This window comes from Annulohypoxylon truncatum, assembly GCF_022578515.1.
Source record: "Annulohypoxylon truncatum strain CBS 140777 unplaced genomic scaffold F4807scaffold_12, whole genome shotgun sequence".
NCBI classification, from domain to species: Eukaryota; Fungi; Ascomycota; class Sordariomycetes; order Xylariales; family Hypoxylaceae; genus Annulohypoxylon; species Annulohypoxylon truncatum.
In genome coordinates, this window is record NW_025953798.1 from 495921 (window position 1) to 517040 (window position 21120).

Below are 21120 nucleotides of genomic sequence, written 5' to 3' on the forward strand. Positions count from 1 at the left end.
TAGAAGCTGCCTCTGGAAGACGCGTGCCAAGCGCGTTCTAGTGCATACATAAATACATAAGTACCTGAGTATCTTTAATGCTCGGAAATTTTAACCAATGATAATTGGGCATACAAGGGACAAGCCCCACAATAATTGCTTGGGACGTGCATCAATCATTGGCAACCACCGGGAAGGCACAACTCATCGAGAAAGTAAACATCAACGTTGTTCCCCGCCCGCAATTCTTGGTTTTCTCATTTCCCTATTTACTTTCGCGTTTATCTGATTCGATTTCGAATGCGCCCCTCGCCGCCATATACCAAAGTCTCCGTATTATCTAACTGTCACTTGAGCAATTGGTAAATTGATCCGCCCGAGTCATCGCACCGCCACCGCTAGTAGCCGTCGCTATGCCGCCGAAACAATCGTCGCAGCGGCGCATTACGCAGTCGCAACACGAGGGGGTCTACGAGTTGGGAAAACAGGGAAGGTATTTGTTCTACTGTGCTTGTCGGATTTGGATTGAGGCTGATGTATAGGTGGTAGGAAAACGGGCATTACTCTAGAAGAGCGTGAACGCGACGAGCATGGCTTCGAAAATGTCGATGCACTATTTTCATCACCTGAGAAAGACGTCAATAACGTCACGGCCAATGGGACTAATAGACGGGGCCGCGACGAGTCAGACGAGGAACAAACGATGGAGATCGATGATGGTATGTTGCGCACGACAGTAAACTTGGCCCTGTCCCTGTTCTTGTACGCTGATAGATATAACAGAATCTCAAATGGGCCCAGCTACCATTATGAAGCAGCGTTATAATCGCCCTTCGCTACCGCGCGCTCGATCACCTCTAAAGACAAACCTCCAGTCTCCAGCACGCCAAAATCCACACCTAGGACCTACTTCTTCACCTACTCGAGGTTCTATCGTCCCTGCACCAGAACACAGCTCGCCGAGGGCGGTCAACCGGAGGCTGGACTTTTCCCAAGGCCCCTCTCAAAGCAGGATGAGGCCTCCAGTAAATGGAGCTTCGAAAGTGAATGGCACGAAGGCTAGGACCGGAAAACTTACCAATGGTCATGCTCGAGCTCAGGAATCTGACGAAGACGACGATGCTATTCTACGAGGAAGACGAAACCAACCTCGAGAAGAAGAAGAGGAAGAGGAGGAGGAGGAACCAGAGGAAGATATGCAAGGCATTGACGCCGGCGACGATATGGATCTAGTGGAAGAGGAACAGGATGACGCTCCCATAGAACCCGAGCCTGAGCCCGAACCCGAGGAAGAGGAGGAAGAACCTATCCCGCCGGCTAAGAAGCGCAGAGGTCGGAAGCCAAAGTCTCCTGTCGTACAAGAAGAAGAGGGTGAATCTTCGATGGCGTCCGCGCAAAGTCAAGAAGCCGAAGCCGAACCTGTGAAAAAGAAGCAAAGAGGACGGCCAGCGAAGGGAGCACAGTCGAAACAATCTCCCGAAGCTGCAAAGCAACCCGCGAAACAACCTGCGAAACGAAGAAGATCCGACAGAAATTCAGGGAGCAGCAACAGCAACGTCGAGGAACAAGGAGAAGAAGAACAAGAGGACAATGTGGAAGAGAGGGAGACAAAGCGCCAACGAAGCGACAAGAAAGAGGATAAGGCTGCTTCATCGAAGTCAACCGCAACAAAGCAAAAAGGAAAGCCTGGTCGCAAAAGGAAGTCATCTGGAATAGGAGTCGACCAACCCGTCGTCCAACGCGGTCCTCCTCTTCCCAAAGGCCGCGGACTCGTCACATTGCATCGAGAAGAAGAAGATAACATGCGCACTACACGATCAGGCCGACATTCGTATAAGCCCGTAGCATTCTGGAGAGGCGAACAAGTCAAATACGATATCGGGGAAAATGATATCTTCGAAGATAAGAAACAGCGTTTCGTGATACCAAGCGTAGCGGGCATCATACGCAAAACCGAGGTTGAAAACGAACCGCGAAAACGCCGTCCCGGACGTCCTTCCAAGCTAGCTAAGAAGGGCCGCCCATCCGCGATAATAGAGGAAGATGTGGAGCGCGACGACTGGGAGTACGACCCCGGACGCGTGGCAGGCGAGTGTATATTCTGGCGGCCGGACCAAGAGAACCAACCAGATGACGGAGAGCTGGAGGTAGCCGAGGAGGAGCTGGCGATCTCGGAGGCGGCGATACAACTCAAGGACATCAAGGACGCGACGTTCCGGTTCGCTAAGACGCTGACGATGCCGTTCTTCGGCTCGGGCATCGTGGATATGCCACCCGGCTCGGAGAAGCGGACGAAGAACTCTAGGAAAATGCAGATGGTCTTCTTCGTGCACGCCGGCAGCGTCGAGGTCACGGTCGCGCAGACGGAGTTCAGGATCGGAAAGGGTGGGATGTGGTTCGTTCCTAGAGGTATGCTGATTCTTTTTGAGTCCTGTGTTGGAGAGAATATGGGATAGAAGTGCTAACTCGTTATGGCTTAGGAAACCACTACAGCATATTAAACAACAGCTCGATCCCGGCACGCATCTTCTTCGCGCAGGGCTGCGAGATGGTTGCTCAGCCGGAGGGCTTCGAAGGAACGCAGGAATAGGTTTCCTTGCAAACCAGTCCTCGTCTTCGTATCACATCCTCTACGTAGTTACGAAATGGAATAAGGAGAGGGTTTTCTGTAGAATCGTGGCAGCATCGTTTACTTGTTTGTAATTTTTGCTGTTTTGCGAAATTATAATGTCTAAGGGGTCCCGGAGGGCGGTTTTCCGAATCCTGTATGTCTCAGATCCCCATGGTTAAGGCGGCATTGCATCATCCTCGTCATTGCTATTCCCATCGATTTTTCACCGCCACTACATCTCTCTTTTCCGCTCACGCAGGTTCCCGCCGATCAAATCATACCGGCGTTTGAAGATTTCCAATTTCCCCAATGGACTTAAACAGGGTTGAAGGGGTGTCGGGGATGAGCTTTTTTAACACATATGTATCTATTACGCCGGGGGTTGCTTTCTGTCCTACCCAAGTAAATACCTAGGTAGAGTGAGCTTCTCATCGGGCAGGCTCTGATTAGGAGCTTAGAGCTCGAAGTCACAATACTTGGTCGTTGGTTGCTATTTATGATACCAAATCAAAAGTTCTTTTCATCTGTTCTATTCATCCATCTTATCTGTTCCTGCTGATATTTGCTTGTGCCGTGTTCTGCTCCATAGACCAAGGTAAGCGTAGGTGACAGACGAGTTTGAGTCGGAACTATTCTAGTTCGAATCAGGCCTATTGTTGTAAAGTGTGATCAAGTCATTATATACCTGAACAAGAATCTAGCAACTGAGTTGGGTATCGAATCGTTCCCCGTACGTACAATCATCCCCCCGCGTACCCATTTCCATCTACCTATAGAACAGCCTTCACCGTTCCCCTTTTGCTTTTTCCTACCAACCCTACCAACCCCCACCTACGCCTTTTCTTTTTGCTTTTCGTATACCCACCCCCGACCTAACCGCCAAGCCTTACATATAATCTACTCTAATACTCCGTCCCCAAAACCTTCTTCAGCCCCGCCATATCCCTCTCGTAGCCCTCGATCCTCCTCTGCGCGCCCTCGAGCTTAGCCAGAAGGTACGCGACCCTTGGCCCCGTCTCCCGCGGCTGCTTCGGCAAGCCGCCCAGCAGCGCGAGTTCCGCCTCCGCCTTCTCGATGGTCTTGACCTCGACCTTGGCGAGCTCCGTCAGCAGCGCGAGGTCCATCTTCGCCGCCAAGGCTTTGTCTTTCACGAGCTGGCAGAACGCGGCCTGATACACGGGTTTGCCGGGCGTGATGCTGCCCGGACGCCCGTTGGCGCTCTTCACCGTGATGAGCTCCGCGTTCGCGAGCCCTTCGAGGGCGGACTCGCCGTCGGGCGCCGTCGTCGAGGACGCGAAGGCGCCGTGCAGGAGGACCTCGTTGTAGCGCAGGCCGTCGGCGCCGGCCGCGGATAGGGACTTGACTAGGTGCCAAGCCTGCTCCACCGACCAAGCGTGCTCGCCGTCATGGGTTGTTTTGCCTGGTAGGAGGAACATCTTCAGGATCTCGGAGGCGGACTGCTCGGTGATTTCGGCTACGGCTTGCTTAGGGCTCTGTCCAGCTTTGAGGCGTCGCGCGAGCGACTCGAGGTCTGTCAGTCGCCCGCCAAGGATGTCGATACAGGAGTCGAGGTCGGTTAGGTCAGGCTGAATGAGGGGATGCTTTTCGGAGGGCTCCTTTGAATCGCCCGTTGCTTTGGTTGGTTGATCCTCACCATTGTTAATGTGGCCCAGGATAAAGCGTTTGGCGACATCAGGGGATAGGTCACCAAGAGCGGCCTGGCGGAAGATACGATCGGGTAGGAATTTAGAGAGAGATTTCGAATAAGAGGTATCGTTAGTTAGGAAGATGACGTGGGCGACATTAGATTGGACGAGAGCAGCCGCCCATTCGGCAATCTTTTCGTAGACAATGGTGTTAGCGTCGCCTTTATGGAGGAAGTTGTCTATCACGACCACAGGTCTTTTCTCGGCATGTGCTTCAAGATAAGCGTCGACAGCGAGTGAAGCATCAGGGTCATTCTTGCTGCGGTCCGCGACACCGATCTCTGTAAGGGCACTGGCAGTTGTCTGCAGGATTTTCTGAATTTGCGACTCCAACGTCTCGGAGAAACCAGCCTTTACACCAGTCGTGCTCTGGACAGCTAGCTCGACCATGCTGCTAACATTGTTCGCCCAAGAGAAGATAGGACGGTAGCCGACGGAGGCAGCCATGTGCTTGATCGTCGCTGATTCGCCCCTGGCTTCCACGATTGGCTTACAATCGATGACGAGAACGTTGCTTCTCCCCTTGAGGGCCTGGTCTAGCACCAATTCCTCCTTGCCAGAACCACGAGGCCCTTGGACGACAATGAAGGTTCCAGTGGTTTCTAAAAGCCATTTCTGGATCTGATCGATTAGGTCTTTTCTATGAGTCCAAAGTGCGTTCAGTCCTGCCTGGTCCACTTTCTCCCTTTTGAGGCTTAAGATATCAAATGTTCGTTGCCGAAGCCATCTATATAGTCTGCTGTTGCTGAGGCGGTATTTCTGTGTGACGTGGGCCTTGACGAAGAAAGACCGGATAGGGTCGAATATGATGACGGTGAGTCCGGTTAATAGTGCGACTATAACAGGAATGACGATCCTTGGGTGGCTCGATATCCAGTCCCAGAACCGATGTTGCCTAGCTCGCTGTTCATAGGACATCTGAAGTTTTGTTCCGAGCTTGCCGCCGCCGAGCTTTTCTGGAACGACGAAGCCATGCAAGCAATTTCGTGCCATGATGGCGTCCCTTACGAGAGCAAAGTCGACATGGGCGTATCGCGGGAGAACCTTGGAATCCCAGGGCTGTGAACTAATCTCGGCAATCTTGCCATACCGGCGGAATAAGCTATACAGGGTCTCTTGAGACAATTCAACTGCTTGTTCGCCAGGAACCTTGGGGACAAACTCGACCCTCAGGCGATCGTTAGGGAATCTGTGCAGATCCTCCAGCCAGGGGACGCCTTGGACCAATCCAGCCTGAACTCCTCTCCAGAAACTGAAAAATGGCTTCACAGGTTTCTCCTGAAGGGATTTGGTTATGGTCGATTCGATCTCCTGAACAGGCACGTTGGCCGGATAAGTGAATTTGACGAATGCACCACCGTCCTTGAGACGAGGTAGAATTTCCGTGATCTTGACTGGGGCTGTCTCGGGAATGGCACGCTTGACTAGATTAATTGGATCTAGCATACCTAGCGATGAGCTTTCAAATCTCTCCATCAACTTGGAAAGATCTTCGTCGGGGCTCTTCCATGGTGCTCGTAACAAGCCGGAAAGTCTCAGGGGAAACAGATCTGCAGAATATGATCAGCCATCTACCCATGCTTTAAACGTAGTTCATAGTATAGGCAACCATACTGTCGATCCATAGAATAGACTCATTCGGAGCTGCGTCAATATGTCCGCTCTTCCCTTCCCCCGTTGTGGTACTCTCCCAAGCTCTCAGTGCTGGGGTCCACCTTAGCTGGTAACGTGGGGTGATGATGGGTCTGGGCCTCAGTATTGAGCTCGGAGTCCTCAAGCCAGGCAAGCTCCTGGGGCAGGAACTTGCGAATCGTGAGATCATTGTCTGGCAAATTCGAACCCGTACCCCATGTCTGAGTGTTTTAGTAATACAGGAAGCAAGTTAAAGAAAGAATTTCTATAAGGATGCAGGTGTGATGAAATTTATTGGTATTAGTGCTCGGTTAACTCTTCTTCTCATTTCCTATAGGCCGATGAGGTCATCGTGGGTATGTCGGGTAGCTTTGCGTACCTGAGTAGCCACAATTGGAGGGGAAGATCAAGAGCGCCACAATAAGTCAAGCCACACTAATATGTTTCGCCGGAAAGAGCTTGAAGTCTAAAGCAAGGGAAAAAAGCAAGAGCAATAGACGAGGATATTGATGTACAACGGGTTATACGGATTCCCCGAACCGTGTATTAGGCTTTAGCAAGTAGATACTTGCATATCTGAGGTCACAGTATCAGACCATTCCTACGTCCGTAAGAGGTTAATCGTACCACGACCAGGGCCGTAATCAGCGACTTCGTCATTGGTCGATCCAGAAAAACCCATTACCTTCAAGGAAATATATCACGGACCAAATGCTACGATACTGATACTGCACCCCGCGCCGATGTCAATCCCCCGCATTGATCTCCCCTATCCTTCCAGCCTTCCACTCTTCTGAGCCTTTTATCCCTCTACATTCTTCCGGACTCGTTTCTTTGTTTTCTACGAAGACATCTATTCAAACGTCAGGGCTCGAAATATCTACATTTACAGACTCTCTCCGACCTACACGAACCTATACGAAGCCAGTTATTCAGATATCCATACCAAACCAGCAAGATGGGTTGGATGTGGTCATCCCCTCCCCCCCAGGGCCCCAATTCGAACCCCAACTCGTCCTTAGAACAGTCCAAACCCTCTCCGTCGACAAAGCAAACCGAATCTCAGTACGGCGACCCCGAAATCGCCAAGTTCATGGCCCAGCTACAAGAGGAATTCGGCAGCAACAGCAAGCCCGCCGAGGCAGCCAAACCACCACCACCACAACCACCCCCCTCTTCCTCAAACTCCGCTCCTTCTCCTCAGTCCACATCCACATCCACATCCTCATCCTCCTCCTCTTCATCATCATCATGGACCCGCTCCCTCTGGGGCTCCTCCAACAAATCCGAACCCTCTCCATCACCATCCACGACACTTTCCCAACCCAACCGCCAAACCTGGACCCCCTCGCGCCTAGACCCTCTCTCCGAATCCCTCCTGCCCACAGAAATGTCCTGCCGCCAAGCCTTCGACACAGCCTTCCACTGCAACTCGCTCGGCGGGCAATGGACGGCCGTGTACCGCGAAGGCAACGTGCGGTCGTGCTCGGAGCACTGGGACGACTTCTGGTTCTGCATGCGCACGCGCACCTTACCCACCCAACAAAAGGAAGACGCCGTCCGCGCCCACTACCGCCGCAAGGAGTACCTCAAGTACTTCGCGCCCGACCGGCCCTCGAGCGCCGACGTCTGGGAGCCGCGCGACGAGAAGCTCGAGCCGGGCGCCGCCTTCGCCGAGCCCCTCGAGATGCCCGACGTCAGCGACGAGGAGTGGCGGAGGCAGGAGATCGAGCGGAGGAGGAGGGTGAGGGAGATGCTTGCGAAGGATGAGGCGTGAGTGAATTGTATAGATGCGGATAGAGAGTGTAGGATGAACTGGATTGGGCTGGACTAGGCTGGAGATAGGTTGCATTATAATTTACATTTTGTGTACTAGTAATTACAAGCTGTAATACTCCCAAAGAATATGTCCCCAGGAATTACAGCAAGATTGAGCCGTCGTCATGCTCTCTGTGTACAGTAGATATATCAACATCAACGTCAACCTCCTTTATCTTCTACGAACTCGTTTCACCAAGCCAACGGTGGTATCATACTAGTTAAGGCCTTATGGCCTTTTAATCACACCCAAGGAACTCAAGAATCACATATCACATAAGTTTCAAGACCACATGTTTATTTTATGAATTAACTTCATTGCTTCGTGTAAGAAGTAGGATCATTCCTGCCTAGAATACATCCATGCAAGTCGTAAAACCGCAACTTTTGCCCTTTATCATTACCAGTAAAACTCTAGTAGTGCAAACCCATGAGAAATCCGAGACCGCCACTCGGTGCGTCATAACACCACACCGATGGGAAAACGCCGGGAAGTAACAAAGACAGAAAGGTCATTGAAAAGAAACCGTTTAGTCAACCTCCTCGACGGTGGGGCCGTCATCCTGACCAGCACCGGGGGCGCCAGCACCAGGGAAGCCACCAGGGCCACCGGCGCCGGGCATACCGCCGGGCATACCACCAGCACCGCCAGCTCCGTAGAACTTCATCATGATGGGGTTGGCAATGCCCTCCAACTCCTTCTGCTTCTCTTCGTACTCCTCGCGAGTAGCTTGCTGGTTCTCATCGAGCCAAGAGACGACCTTGTCGATCTCGGTCTTCAGCTTCTCCTTGTCACCAGCGTCGAGCTTCTCATCGACCTTGGAGTCGGACATGGTGTTTCGGAGAGAGTAAGCGTAAGACTCCAGGCCGTTCTTCGCGCCGATACGGCGGCCCTCAGCCTCATCCTCCTCCTTGTACTTCTCGGCTTCAGCAAGCATACGCTCGATCTCCTCCTTGGACAGGCGGCCCTTGTCGTTGGTGATGACAATCTTGTTCGACTTTCCGGTGCCCTTCTCGACAGCGGAGACGTTCATGATACCGTTGGCATCGAGGTCGAAAGTAACCTCGATCTGGGGAACACCACGGGGTGCGGGAGGGATGCCAGTGAGCTCGAACTTGCCGAGCAAGCTGTTGTCCTTGGTGCGTTGACGCTCACCCTCGTAGACTTGGATAAGCACACCGGGCTGGTTGTCGGAGAAGGTGGAGAAGACCTCCGACTTCTTGGTAGGAATGGTGGTGTTACGGGGGATGAGCTTAGTCATCATGCCACCAGCAGTCTCGATACCGAGAGATAGGGCAGCAACGTCGAGAAGAAGAATCTCGTTAGTCGACTTGGAGCTGGTGTCACCAGAAAGGATAGCGGCCTGGACGGCAGCACCGTAGGCAACAGCCTCATCGGGGTTAATCGACTTGTTGGGTTCCTTGCCGTTGAAGTAGTCCGTGATAAGCTTCTGAACACGGGGGATACGAGTAGAACCACCGACAAGGACGATCTCATGAACCTGAGACTTGTCAATCTTCGCATCAGCCAAGACACGGTCGACGGGCTGAATGGTGGATCGGAAAAGATCCTGGCAAAGCTCCTCGAAACGAGCACGAGTGATCGATGTGTAGAAGTCAATACCCTCAAACAGGGAGTCGATCTCGATGGAGGTCTGAGCAGAGGAAGAAAGAGTACGCTTGGCACGCTCGCAAGCGGTTCGGAGACGTCGAAGAGCACGAGCGTTGGTGGAGAGATCCTTCTTGTGCTTGCGCTTGAATTCGTTGACGAAGTGGTTTACAAGTCGGTTGTCGAAGTCCTCACCACCCAAGTGAGTGTCACCAGCGGTAGACTTGACCTCGAAGATACCCTCCTCGATGGTAAGGAGGGAGACATCGAAGGTACCACCACCGAGATCGAAGATGAGAACGTTGCGCTCACCCTCAGCCTTCTTGTCAAGACCGTAGGCGATGGCAGCCGCGGTGGGCTCGTTGATGATTCGGAGGACGTTCAGGCCAGAGATGAGACCGGCGTCCTTGGTGGCTTGACGTTGAGAGTCGTTGAAGTAGGCTGGCACAGTAATGACAGCGTTGGTGACGGTGCCGCCAAGGTAGGACTCGGCGGTCTCACGCATCTTGGTGAGGACCATGGAGGAAATCTCCTCGGGGGTGAACTGCTTGTTCTCACCCTTGTACTCGACTTCAATAATAGGCTTGCCATTCTTCTCGATGACCTTGAAGGGGAAGTGCTTCATGTCGGCTTGCACCTCAGGGTCGCTGAATTTACGACCAATCAGACGCTTAGCGTCGAAGACGGTGTTGTGGGGGTTCATGGCAACCTGGTTCTTGGCGGCATCACCAATCAGACGCTCAGTGTCTGTGAAGGCAACGAACGAAGGTGTGGTTCGGTTACCCTGGTCATTGGCGATAATCTCGATGCGGTCGTCTCGAAAGACGCCGACACACGAGTAGGTCGTGCCCAAGTCAATTCCGACTGCGGCAACCATGGTGAAAAATGTGATGGAGAATTTGAGATGTCAAAATAGTAGTGGTGGGGTAATGCGGGATGTGTAGAAGTGTGCGTGAGGTTGTAGATGTGAAAACGCAAGAGAATTATTTACCCTAGTGGGGTTGGGTATCTAGAAAGGTATTATGCGTTTACTCTTGAAGAGAGGAAGATGTTGTTTATGATTGAGTTTGAAGATGGAAAGGAAGAAATTGTTGCTTGGGATTTCACCTGGAGTTTAATACAATTGCAAGTGGAAGCTATGGTGGGGCCAAGGAATCTTCTCGAATTGCTGGAAGATGGTACCCGCTTCTGGTACTTTCCGCCTAACCTACAGATAGAAGAGAATAGTAGGTTCCTGAATACAGAAGAGCACACTAGACGATAACAGTGATTTCTAGGTACATATCACTCTGCTGTGACACCAGTTTTTGTACGGTCTACACCTGACAGACCTGATAAATCAGTAATTTTTAAGTTTACAGTTGACCAGTCACTGGTTCTGTACTTTCTCAAGAGCAAAAAATCCCTACCTGCAACTGCAACAGCTGTAACTAGGTATTCCAAAATATCTGGTAGGTACCCACAGTACCAAGATACATGATGGAAGCCGTACCTACCCCGCCATGCTCACCATGTTCATGTTGACATCACTGCCTTCCACAGGCAGGCGGTTGCCCGGTCTATTCAGCCCGCCAAGGCCCACAAAATCTTTCACTCTGTGGGCGATTTACAAAATCTGAACGAAAAATGCCTAGGTACATATCTAGATGTACCTTTCTTTGTTCGACTTTTCCTTCCCATATTCTTCTCTTATCTTCTTTTTGCCTTCAGACATGAAGAAACCGGTTGTTGAGGCAACTTCCAGCTGTTTCGTCTAACTCTATTTTTTTCTGCCTTCCGGTTGCCTGCTTCACATTACAATATGTACAAAGCCGCAAAAGTACATACCTGGATTGTTACTGTAAGCACACCCATTCTAGAAGATTCATTAATTCCCCTTGTATTTTTAACTTTTTGCACATGTGCATTTGTATTTGGAGGTACAAGTTTCAAATACATGTGGTACAGCGCACTGGAGATCTACTTTGTACACATTTGACATGTTCCAAGTTCTGATCAGCCTTATTGTATTATTTCTTATTTACATACAAACCTATTTTGTACGAGTCTTCCAATGAAACATTTGAAAATTCGTTAATGCCTGAATTTCGTATATTTCTCGCCCACGTAACATGTATGTAGGTAGCTAGCTCGATGCAGGAAGTTTTAATATCTGCATCTCCTGTGTAATTGGTACGAGTGGAGGCATTTTCACGCTACATGTACGTCACCCATCTAAAGAGGCAAGCCACAGCAACCTTCGGTATATAAGCAGCCAATTGCTCCGGAAACGTTGACGGTTTGAATTACCGGCATGTCTCAAATTCGAGGGTTGCGGGCAAATCAAAATTAAGACCCGTTCGCCAACGCCTATAAACGACCGTTTCTGACCCGCCTGAGTTTCGAGTAGATACCAAATTATCAGATGTGTTACACATCTCGATCTACCTACATATCCATGCATGATTCTCGTGAATTCCGTGGCCTACATAGACGTGAACAACACATAATCACTATCTCGGGGCAATAATCTGACATCTGACATCTTGGATATTTTTATTCTCGGCATGCTCGATACAGGTTACCGACAAAAGACCACTAGCAGAAATGCTCGATCTCCTCAGGCTTCCCGTCCCTCGGCCCTAAGTCTGTCTTTAGGACTCGGTTGAACAGCTCCGTCAGTACCTCGAAGCAGATCTTGGTGATAGCCGGATCGTATCGGCCTTTGCTCAGCTCGTCACGGATGAAGGCATGCTGCGCCCACGCGAACTCGTAGAAGCTAAATACTGTCCCGGAGCTCCTCATCTTCTGCCGAATCAGATCTCGGCCGTCATCCGGGACGTGGGTGTCCTTGATACCGAAGATCATGGCCACCTCGCCCTTGATTTCTCCGAGCTTGTCGATCGTGTGGGTACTATTCGCCGGACCGTCGAATGACTTATCAGCCGCGGTATAAGGACCTAGCGTGCGGCTGTGGACATCCGTCGCGAAGTAGGAAACGCCTGCGCTTATCCGCGGATCCAGCTACAAGACTCGTCAGTAAGCAATACGTCCTTCGAAAGGGAGAGTCATACGGTAGCTCTTAGAGCAAGATGACCACCTAGACACATTCCAGTGGTACCTATCCGTCCATTGCATGTAGGAAGACTGAGGAGGTAGTCGACAGTCTTGCGGGAATCTGCGTCATACGATTGGAGAGTCTGGCATGAAATTTTGTAAGCCCTCGCTTATTCACCGGGTCGCATGAGGGCTAATAGCTATACTTTGGTTATTTTCAACTCGTTCCCTTTGTCAGTGCCTGGAACATCATAGGCCAAGGCCTCTGGCCCAATGAAGTCATGATACGACGAAGGAGCAGCGACAATGTAGCCATGTCCTGCGATTTGACGCGCAAATCGCGCCACCGGACCAGTTACTGTTCGATACGCTAGTCAGCAAGCTGCATGGTCGTTCGACTTGCTTTGTCTGATGTCAAGCGCGTCAAATGAAGATGGTACCTTGATAGATCTCGCTGAATAGTACGATGCCAGGGAATCGACTGCCAACTCATCAGCAAACCTGTATCGAAGACCCGAATAGGAAGAGAGGATCAAAGCTATACGCATTGGGATATTGCGAGATGGTGGGATGGAAAGTAAAAATTCCTGCCCAACGTTAGTGCCTTGAGCTGGGACCTGTGTCTGGCCGTATAGGGCCTTCTTCTCACTCATAGACGTCTCCTTTCCATCCACGTTTGTTGTGACATCGACATGGTCTTCCTTAAGCAGCATCTTGACTAGATCTCCTAACACCAGGAGCAAGATGATATGTAGAAGTTTGTATCTTGATTTCGAAGTGGAACACGGATATCTTAAACCAGTTGGAACCCCGCGCCGGATAATGGAGCTTTAAATGCGGGGGACAAGCTTGAGCTCACCAAGCCACGGCTCCGGCTTCGAATCGGCGTTCTTCACGGATCCTCAATCGTAAGTTTTCTGTAATTTGGGGTATAGTGTGTGTGATCTTCAAGCGATAAAGGCAGGTCTCCTGCAAGAAAGCGACTCTATATACAATTCTGATATCATGTGCTGCGAATATCTTACGATAGATTACTAAGTAGACGCATCATCTCCAAACAGCCGTTCGAAAGCGGAGGCTGTTGTGATATATAGGCTAAGAAATAAAGGAGTATTGGCATATATTAATTACTATACCAATGGTATGATTCTATTGATCATCGCGCCTGGTAAACGCTATCGGCCGACTCACATGTGGGGAACTTGAGAGCTCTGTAGTAGCAAGTTGACGATACTCAAGAAACCTTCTCCCAAAATAAAGCCCTGGCATTCATACATTAGTTATGATCTCGGGGAATCACTCTAAGGCCCGGGTACTCGGTACTCACTGATGCGACAACGATGAGGGGCGTGTCCTCTTTTCGTAGATATACCCTCCAGTACCAGTTTAGAAGCCCGCCTATCGTCCTCGCCAGGGTAAAGGATGGGACGTTGTACATTCCTATGAGCATTGTTAGTGACGAATAAAGGTCACGAAATATTTCTAGACAGCTCTTACCAACTGCTACGGCGATTCCGCCAGGAATATAAGCATGCCAGCTCTTTCCAATTGCCTTCGTCCGCAACGCAGTAAAGAAGGCGAATATGACCGCACCACCGATAGCGAACTCCCTCGCCATATAAGGGAGCCCCTTTCCAGTTACCAATCTCGCGGTGAAGATCCACACAAAGCCAGTTGGTACTTGGAACAAGTCTCCGGGAACCTCGTAGACGGCCGTGTAGAGTCTATAAATCAGTGCGCTAACGACGGCCCCCACAGTTGCGCCGATGATCTGACCCCAGAATTGCGCTTTAGGTGCTGCTCCCAGTAGATGGCCTGTCTTTAAATCCTGCATGAGGTCACCAGCTTGTAATGCGCCAGCTTCAGACACAGCGCCGGCCACCAAGTTGATGAGGACGCTGGACTTGTGGGTCTGTGGAATAATAAGGGCGAAGAAAAGCTGTGCTAGTTTGCTAATTCCGGAAACTGGATTGAGGTCTGTCTCGCCTAATGCTCGAACACCCATGATGCTTAATATCATCGCCATAAAAACCGCTATGACGGTTGCGTATAGGGGAACTAGGTTGCCGAATGTAATGTGTATGCTGGCGATGCAAAAGAGAACCGATATAACGAGACCGATGCTAACAGTCCTGTCCCCAACCAATTGTTCAGCCGGAGCATCGTCTTCGTCCCAGGCTCTCTGGGAAGTAACCGGATGAGTGTTGAAGGGGTTCCTACGTTCAAGTATCGGACTTGGTAAGCTGTCAAGGTCCTCGGAGTTTCGCGTTCCAGCCGAGGGCCTCGAATCATCCTCGTTGGCCTGAACAGCCACGTAACCGACGGGTCTGCGATTAAAAAGACCCTTAAACCCATCTTGCTGGTATCGATGCTTAATAGTTGCGATAAAGGACGGAGCACGCTTGATAACAGGGTTGAAGGCAATGTAGCCCAGGCTGACAACTGCATCTGCTAGCATAATGGCAAGAGATGTCCAAACAATCCAACCCTTGCTACCGGTTTCCCAATCATTGATCGAACCCGGTGCCCAACCTCGATATTTAGCAAGGGGCGACAGAATTCCCCACCCAACAACAGCTCCGACGAGCATATGTATTGTTGTAGAGGGCCCCATGATGATACCTTGGCCGACGTACGCGAAACTCGGGTTCAAAGTCCATAGCCATGTGTCGGCTGCCACGGTTCCAAAGATGGGAAGGTTTCGGAGGATGGGAAAGAAGTAAGTCAAAAGAGTGTAGAATCCGGATACCCCAAAAGTGATTAAGAGGAGGCGAATGTTAGAACGCCAACTATATTGTTTCACTGTCTCGACGCGTGGGGGTTCGTCGGTTGGATCGACGGTCTCATCTTCACCACCACTACCTTCAGCTTGAACAAGCGGTCTACTGTCAAGTGCTAAGCTCCCGAACGTCGCAGCCTTTGAGGTATCTAGAGCACCACCATTTTGACTCTGCCCTCTTCCGTGCAGGACGCCGATTAGGACAGCGGTACTAAATCCACTAGGAAACTTCAGTTGCTCTCTGATAATCACTTGACGTCGTCTAGGGAAATTAGATATGATTATAAAACGAGTCCAGAGAGCGTCAGTAACTTACAATGGAACAGCAAAGACGACGCCAAAGTAGCAAAGGCCTAAGGACCAAATAATAAGCTTCCACATGCTCAGATGTATCGGCCCTTGTTCCGACGGTTTCAACAGATACTCCATGGCCGGAATCTAAATCATGAACAGGACTAGTTAATTCAATGAATCCCTTCTTGCCGGGTCTCGGGCTACCTTACCACACCCACAAATCCACAACCAAGAGGCATGATTGCCATGCCGCCGGCCACGGACTGGACGAGGACATTTTCAACGGGAGAGAAAGGGAAAGACAAGTGACGCGATAGAGTCTTGAAGATACCGAAACCCAGTAAACTAGAAGGCATTGTCATCATGGAAATCCAACCGGTCTGCAACCCAAAGTACATATTGCTGAAACATATTCTACAATGACTAGTTAGCAACTGTATTCTTTACAGATCGCCGAGTCACAGATAGGGGTCATGGGCTTGATATTCCGGATTTTACTACGAATAGGACTCACATCAGCCCGACGAGCAGACCGGCAGCGACACCCCGGAGCGTGAAATGGCGGCCCTCCGGAAGATACTTAACATCATCTCGGGATTCTTCTTCGGCGTCGGGTGGATACGGAGGAGGCAGATCCTCAATAGTCCCTCTGTCGGGAGACATAGTAGCTAGTGGGCGGGATGGAAGTGGAACGAGGGCGGAATGTGATAGGCCGTAAGCTAGTAGGAGCTAATAATAATCACATCAACCACACCTAGTTTTCATCTATAAATAACAGTATACGCTACTCATTCCATCATATTGAGGCTGACAGATTGATGTCAAAGAGTGAGTTGAGCGGATGAAGTTAAAAGAATCAAGTATCGGCAAGAGTTCAGGGTTGTACTGATAATGGCCGCTGACCAATTCGGAGATATCAAGAAGCTGCTACCTAATCCGATAAAGGCTAATACGGAACTCCACATTCCCAAAACTCATTTGCCAAGACTTCGCTGGAGTCGAGTACTTGTGTACCTACAGTTGTACCTATGAACAATAAACCTACCTAACATATTAACTAAATCGACTTTATTGTCTTTTAATTACCTAGGAGAAGAAGCAATACAGAAATATAATTGATAAAAAGGAGATGAACGATAGCGACCTCCATGCTGCAGCCACAGTTGTACCAGATATGAGGAAAGGGGGTAACTCGCAGTTGATAAAAGACAGGGTGGTTACACACTAGGTATGTACATGTAGTTAGCCGTCGATATGACGACATCAAGCGGTATCCATTGGTTTATTTCTGTGTAATATGAAGAACATCAGAATTCCCGTACCACCTCGAAGTAAATAATGGCTTTTCATTTTGCAGTATAACTATGCCACTGATCGTAATATCAATGCCAAAAGAGGTTATGGGATCAACCTCTCCGGAAGATTCAATACAAAAAAAAAATTTGGAAGATCTGACTTGGAGATCTAAGAAAAGAAAAAGATACCGAGTAAGGAGATTGTCCGGGTTTAAACGTTTTAACCAATCGAATTGTTAGCCGCTACCCCTCGCGACTAGCTCGTCCAAATGTAGCTAGCGCGGGGTAGAAATCATGTACCAGCCGAACTCGCTCGACATATTTTTTTTATTTTTCATTCTTCGCCATCTCCAAGTCTTATATCACCCTTCAAGGGACTTGGAGATCGCTAGAATAATACACAATTGCCTTCGACACCGTCGACCCCCAAACAAATACGATGTCGAACGGAGTGAACGGCCAGACGACAGCTGATGGCTCGTCTGAGTCTCATATTTCCTCGCAACGGTATTTGAGCACCAGAGGCGATGACTACGACGTAAGATCTATACTAATCTGACACTTTGCACTTTGTGTTTTGCAATTGTTCTCTATTGACTATCCTTACCAGCTTTCATTCGAGGAAGTCGTTTTGAAAGGTCTAGCATCTGACGGAGGCCTTTATATTCCCGAAGAAATCCCCAAAGCGGAAAATTGGGAGAGCTGGAAAGATCTGTCCTTCCCCGACCTGGCCCTTGAAGTCCTATCCTTGTACATTGCTCCGTCTGAGATTCCGCGCGAAGACCTCAAGGGTATTATTGACAGGAGTTATTCCACCTTCCGTGCGCCTGAGACCACCCCCCTACGACATCTCCACGACAACCTATATCTCCTAGAACTTTTCCACGGCCCTACATTCGCCTTCAAGGATGTTGCTCTACAGTTCCTAGGCAACCTATTCGAGTACTTTTTAGTGCGTAAGAACGAGGGGAAGTCGGGCAGTGATCGTCACCATCTCACCGTGGTTGGCGCTACAAGTGGTGACACCGGGTCAGCAGCCATCTACGGTCTTCGCGGCAAGAAGGATGTGTCCGTGTTCATTCTACATCCTAAGGGCAGGGTCAGCCCTATCCAAGAAGCCCAGATGACCACGGTGTTGGACGCCAACGTCCACAACCTGGCTGTTACCGGCACCTTCGACGATTGCCAAGATATTGTGAAGGCTCTGTTCGCCGATCCCGATATCAACTCAACCCTTAACCTCGGAGCGGTGAATTCCATCAACTGGGCCAGAATTCTCGCCCAGATTGTTTACTACTTCTACTCTTACTTCTCACTTGTCAAGTCCTCTGGTTTAGCCTTAGGTGAGAAGGTCCGGTATGTTGTGCCTAGCGGTAATTTCGGCGATATTCTAGCCGGGTACTTCGCGCACAGAATGGGTCTTCCTACAGAGAAATTGGTCGTCGCCACAAATGAGAATGACATCCTCGATCGATTCTGGAAGACCGGAAGATACGAGAAGAAACCTGCCTTCGGCCAAGAGGCGCAGGGAGGCTTGGCGGTTGATGGTGTTAAAGCGCACGAAGATGGCGTCAAAGAAACCCTGAGCCCTGCCATGGACATTCTTGTCTCAAGCAACTTCGAGAGACTACTCTGGTTCCTGGCCTACGAATTTGCTTCTATAGCCGGCATGGACGACGAGTGGAACAGAAAGCAAGCTAGCCAGGAGGTAGCGGCCTGGATGAAGCAACTAAAGTCGAGCGGTGGTTTCGGCCCAGTTTACCAGGACGTGCACTCCAGTGCTAAACGTGACTTCGAAAGCGAACGGGTGAGCGATTCGCAGACGGTTGATACAATCAAGGACTACTTCAAGAAGATCGACTACGTCCTAGATCCTCACTCAGCCATTGGCGTGGCTGCTTCATTACGGTCGCTAGAACGTTCTAAGGCACCACATATTTCGCTTTCGACCGCCCACCCGGCCAAGTTCGCCGGCGCAGTCGAGATGGCCTTGAAAGATGAGGCCGGATTTGACTTCGAAGAGAAGGTGCTCCCGCCCGAGTTCCACGGCTTAGAGGCGAAGGAGAAGAGAGTTACCGAAGTCGTCAACGACTGGAAGACGGTTAGAGAGATCGTCAAAAAGCAGGTAGAAGAAGAGTTGAAGGGCGAAGCATAAGACGGCGTTCAGAATTTTGGATTTTGCATAAGACACATTCATCGACCATGTGCATTGAATTTGCGCGCGCTCGTGTTCGCTCGCAGAGATAAATATATAAATCAATAAATACCCTCTTACTCATCTACGCCGACTCCTGAAACTACTATTTTCTATGTACTATCATTATTCGTACAATGCATGTTGCACAATTACTCAAGTATAGGGGGAATAGGAGAAGTATCACACCGCGCATGCGCATATAAGAGCGATTAATACATCGAATTTTCTCAATTATCATCGTCCCATATTCAGAACAAATTCGTGGAAATTCATGCCATCATATATATTCATTACAACCAGGTGATATGTATATATTACTCGTCACAGTTCCCACCGGGCCTTATTACATTTCCTGTATTCACTTTTCCCCCCATCGCTAAGATCCTTCCTTATACTCTTTAAGAAGGCAGGGTCTGGACAGGGTAGCTCTGGTCAGGAGTAACGACCGTTCCGTTCACCAACTGCGTATCTTTGTACTATAGCACTCAACGTCAGCAAATATTTCCTCAGATCATTAGTATCTATATAGGTATACTCACAGCAGGGTACACGATCAGCCCCTTATTATAATCGATGACGCTGAGGGTGGTGAAGCCCTCGCCCTCGCCGAACTGGCCGCTCCAGGTGCTGGTGACGGTGTAGTTGCCGAAGGTCTGGGCCTCGCCGATGGCCTGGGTGGCGGGCGCGGAGTCGCTCGCCTTGACGGTGTAGTTGGACACGCTGGTGGTGGCGACGCCGTCCTCGCCCGTGTTGATGCCGAACTCCCACACGCACGTCGTGTTGCTGTCGTCGCAGGTGCGCTTCAGCGACTCGATCGTCCACTGCGCCGCGTTCGGGGCCGCCATTGAGAGAGGTGCCGCGAGGGTGCTTGCTGCGGAGAGGAGGAGGGTGGAGAGGAAGGTTGTTGTTGTTGAGAACTGCATCTTTTCTTTCGTTTCTTCGTTCGCTCGTTAGGTTTATTATGAATTAAGTATTAGCTCTAGGGTTATAGAGCTTAGGTTTGGTATGGAGCTGGTTTGAGTGTCGGCAATTCACAAAACGAATGACTAGAGAGAGATATGCGGTGGATAATGATATTCCCTGTGGAGAGCAAAGAATATGGACCCTGAGAAAACTGAGTTGGCAGGTTGGAAGTGGTGATGTCTCTGGGAGAGGCTCCGTATATTTATGTATGCACGACCACTTGTCATGAACCGGACAAGGCACGCGTGGTAGGATATACGTTGTATGATATGACACCCAGCAACGCAAATAGCTACTCCGCTCTCCTCACAATCTCCAACCGACTATCCGTCTGGAATTTTCGCTGCGTCCATTCATGTGAACTGCGCCGTCCCTTTCCATGACATCGCGCGCCTCCCTACATGCCTACGACGTTTCGTTTCAATCAAATGCAATGGCCATGCTTTTCGAACCCCGGCCTCGTATCCAACGACCTCTCTCCCGCCAAAAAGAGAGTTTTTCTATGAGATCGAATCGACCAGACGTTTACCGGCCGCATACTCGACGTTCCATCCGCGACTCGATACAGTCAGACGGTCAGGACGGTATGGTCAATAGTGGCCGGGTTAGGCATGGTCGATCGCGTTTGTTTCGAGATCTCTGATCACGCAGTGACCGGTAGGCGGCAGATGGGTGGGGAAAACGGGATCGACGGTGCCAAGCTTCGTATTCCACTGCCGCGCCCCTTGCAGATGGTAGGACTCGCTTGAGTCGGTAGGTCGTGTGGAGAAAAGGGACGAAATACCAAAGCCGCGTAAGGCCCGCACCCGTTTCGCTGCTTCTTTTCGACTTTGCAGCCGTCGAAAGCAACGTTGCTATAGTACCTAGCTTCGCTCCCAGTAGAGAGTGGCAACCATGTCCATTGGGTCGGACTATTAACATCATAGGGCGGCTATGCTAGCCCGTAACCGCTTGCTGCTTTGTGACGAGATACGGTAACATCGTATGAATCAATTAATATGTGACCAGTTACTCTTAGGAGGTGCGGGGCTCTCTGGTTCGTCCATTCGTCGATCTGATCCCAAATTAGGAAGGTTGTACATTCGGAGTTAGTATGCGGGTAGCTAGAGGAAAGAAACGGGCCTGAAGGTGATGGAATGTGCAGGATATAGACCCCAAGACAAATATATTAAGAGTAAGCTCAAGTGTCTAAAGTTTCGAA

The 21120-nt window shown here is 50.2% G+C and overlaps 8 protein-coding genes across 8 annotated transcripts; 3 read left to right on the forward strand and 5 right to left on the reverse strand.

Moving 5' to 3' along the window:
* Positions 1-196: 196 nt before the first annotated feature.
* Positions 197-3113, forward strand: F4807DRAFT_422197 (Mif2/CENP-C like-domain-containing protein). Its single transcript, XM_047997650.1, has 4 exons — positions 197-472; positions 529-698; positions 763-2388; positions 2460-3113. The coding sequence occupies exons 1-4, from the start codon at positions 393-395 to the stop codon at positions 2567-2569; spliced, it is 1986 nt and encodes a 661-aa protein (XP_047855180.1). The 5' UTR covers positions 197-392; the 3' UTR covers positions 2570-3113.
* F4807DRAFT_422199 (RNA12 protein-domain-containing protein) lies at positions 3114-6425 on the reverse strand. The gene is made up of 2 exons (XM_047997651.1): positions 5911-6425; positions 3114-5846 (listed from the first exon to the last, which is right to left on the reverse strand). Exons 1-2 carry the CDS (start codon positions 6116-6118, stop codon positions 3493-3495), a joined length of 2562 nt encoding a protein of 853 aa, XP_047855181.1. The 5' UTR covers positions 6119-6425; the 3' UTR covers positions 3114-3492.
* A 461-nt stretch (positions 6426-6886) lies between these two features.
* On the forward strand, positions 6887-7705 carry F4807DRAFT_459502 (uncharacterized protein; the record flags this gene model as incomplete). Its single annotated transcript, XM_048001377.1, has 1 exon — positions 6887-7705. One exon carries the CDS (start codon positions 6887-6889, stop codon positions 7703-7705), a length of 819 nt encoding a protein of 272 aa, XP_047855182.1.
* Positions 7706-8020: 315 nt separating this feature from the next.
* Positions 8021-10706, reverse strand: F4807DRAFT_54839 (heat shock 70 kDa protein). Its single transcript, XM_048003193.1, has one exon. The coding sequence runs from the start codon at positions 10230-10232 to the stop codon at positions 8277-8279; it is 1956 nt and encodes a 651-aa protein (XP_047855183.1). The 5' UTR covers positions 10233-10706; the 3' UTR covers positions 8021-8276.
* A 926-nt stretch (positions 10707-11632) lies between these two features.
* On the reverse strand, positions 11633-13104 carry F4807DRAFT_466989 (alpha/beta-hydrolase; the record flags this gene model as incomplete). The annotated part of the gene is made up of 4 exons (XM_048002437.1): positions 11633-12358; positions 12409-12534; positions 12598-12749; positions 12936-13104. The coding sequence occupies 4 exons, from the start codon at positions 13102-13104 to the stop codon at positions 11933-11935; spliced, it is 873 nt and encodes a 290-aa protein (XP_047855184.1). The 3' UTR covers positions 11633-11932.
* Positions 13105-13331: 227 nt separating this feature from the next.
* On the reverse strand, positions 13332-16363 carry F4807DRAFT_54848 (OPT superfamily oligopeptide transporter). Its single transcript, XM_048003194.1, has 6 exons — positions 15979-16363; positions 15674-15878; positions 15487-15608; positions 13889-15432; positions 13719-13831; positions 13332-13653 (listed from the first exon to the last, which is right to left on the reverse strand). Exons 1-6 carry the CDS (start codon positions 16125-16127, stop codon positions 13579-13581), a joined length of 2208 nt encoding a protein of 735 aa, XP_047855185.1. The 5' UTR covers positions 16128-16363; the 3' UTR covers positions 13332-13578.
* A 745-nt stretch (positions 16364-17108) lies between these two features.
* Positions 17109-19196, forward strand: F4807DRAFT_55126 (threonine synthase). Its single transcript, XM_048003196.1, has 2 exons — positions 17109-17297; positions 17370-19196. Exons 1-2 carry the CDS (start codon positions 17199-17201, stop codon positions 18912-18914), a joined length of 1644 nt encoding a protein of 547 aa, XP_047855186.1. The 5' UTR covers positions 17109-17198; the 3' UTR covers positions 18915-19196.
* On the reverse strand, positions 19077-19987 carry F4807DRAFT_55122 (uncharacterized protein). The gene is made up of 2 exons (XM_048003195.1): positions 19496-19987; positions 19077-19432 (listed from the first exon to the last, which is right to left on the reverse strand). Exons 1-2 carry the CDS (start codon positions 19877-19879, stop codon positions 19355-19357), a joined length of 462 nt encoding a protein of 153 aa, XP_047855187.1. The 5' UTR covers positions 19880-19987; the 3' UTR covers positions 19077-19354.
* Positions 19988-21120: the final 1133 nt, after the last annotated feature.

Excerpts from the sequence above, each read along its gene's own strand:
- F4807DRAFT_422197 (XM_047997650.1), top strand. The coding sequence starts at position 393 with ATGCCGCCGAAACAATCGTCGCAGCGGCGCATTACGCAGTCGCAACAC. Across the intron at positions 473-528 it reads GAGTTGGGAAAACAGGGAAG|GAAAACGGGCATTACTCTAG; the intron begins GTATTTGTTCTA and ends TATAGGTGGTAG. Across the intron at positions 2,389-2,459 it reads GATGTGGTTCGTTCCTAGAG|GAAACCACTACAGCATATTA; the intron begins GTATGCTGATTC and ends GTTATGGCTTAG.
- F4807DRAFT_422199 (XM_047997651.1), bottom strand. The coding sequence starts at position 6,118 with ATGATCTCACGATTCGCAAGTTCCTGCCCCAGGAGCTTGCCTGGCTTG. Across the intron at positions 5,847-5,910 it reads GTCTATTCTATGGATCGACA|ATCTGTTTCCCCTGAGACTT; the intron begins GTATGGTTGCCT and ends CATATTCTGCAG.
- F4807DRAFT_54839 (XM_048003193.1), bottom strand. The coding sequence starts at position 10,232 with ATGGTTGCCGCAGTCGGAATTGACTTGGGCACGACCTACTCGTGTGTC.
- F4807DRAFT_54848 (XM_048003194.1), bottom strand. The coding sequence starts at position 16,127 with ATGTCTCCCGACAGAGGGACTATTGAGGATCTGCCTCCTCCGTATCCA. Across the intron at positions 15,433-15,486 it reads GTCGTCTTTGCTGTTCCATT|ACGACGTCAAGTGATTATCA; the intron begins GTAAGTTACTGA and ends TAATTTCCCTAG. Across the intron at positions 13,832-13,888 it reads CGGAATCGCCGTAGCAGTTG|GAATGTACAACGTCCCATCC; the intron begins GTAAGAGCTGTC and ends CAATGCTCATAG.
- F4807DRAFT_55126 (XM_048003196.1), top strand. The coding sequence starts at position 17,199 with ATGTCGAACGGAGTGAACGGCCAGACGACAGCTGATGGCTCGTCTGAG. Across the intron at positions 17,298-17,369 it reads CCAGAGGCGATGACTACGAC|CTTTCATTCGAGGAAGTCGT; the intron begins GTAAGATCTATA and ends TATCCTTACCAG.
- F4807DRAFT_55122 (XM_048003195.1), bottom strand. The coding sequence starts at position 19,879 with ATGCAGTTCTCAACAACAACAACCTTCCTCTCCACCCTCCTCCTCTCC. Across the intron at positions 19,433-19,495 it reads GGCTGATCGTGTACCCTGCT|TACAAAGATACGCAGTTGGT; the intron begins GTGAGTATACCT and ends TGAGTGCTATAG.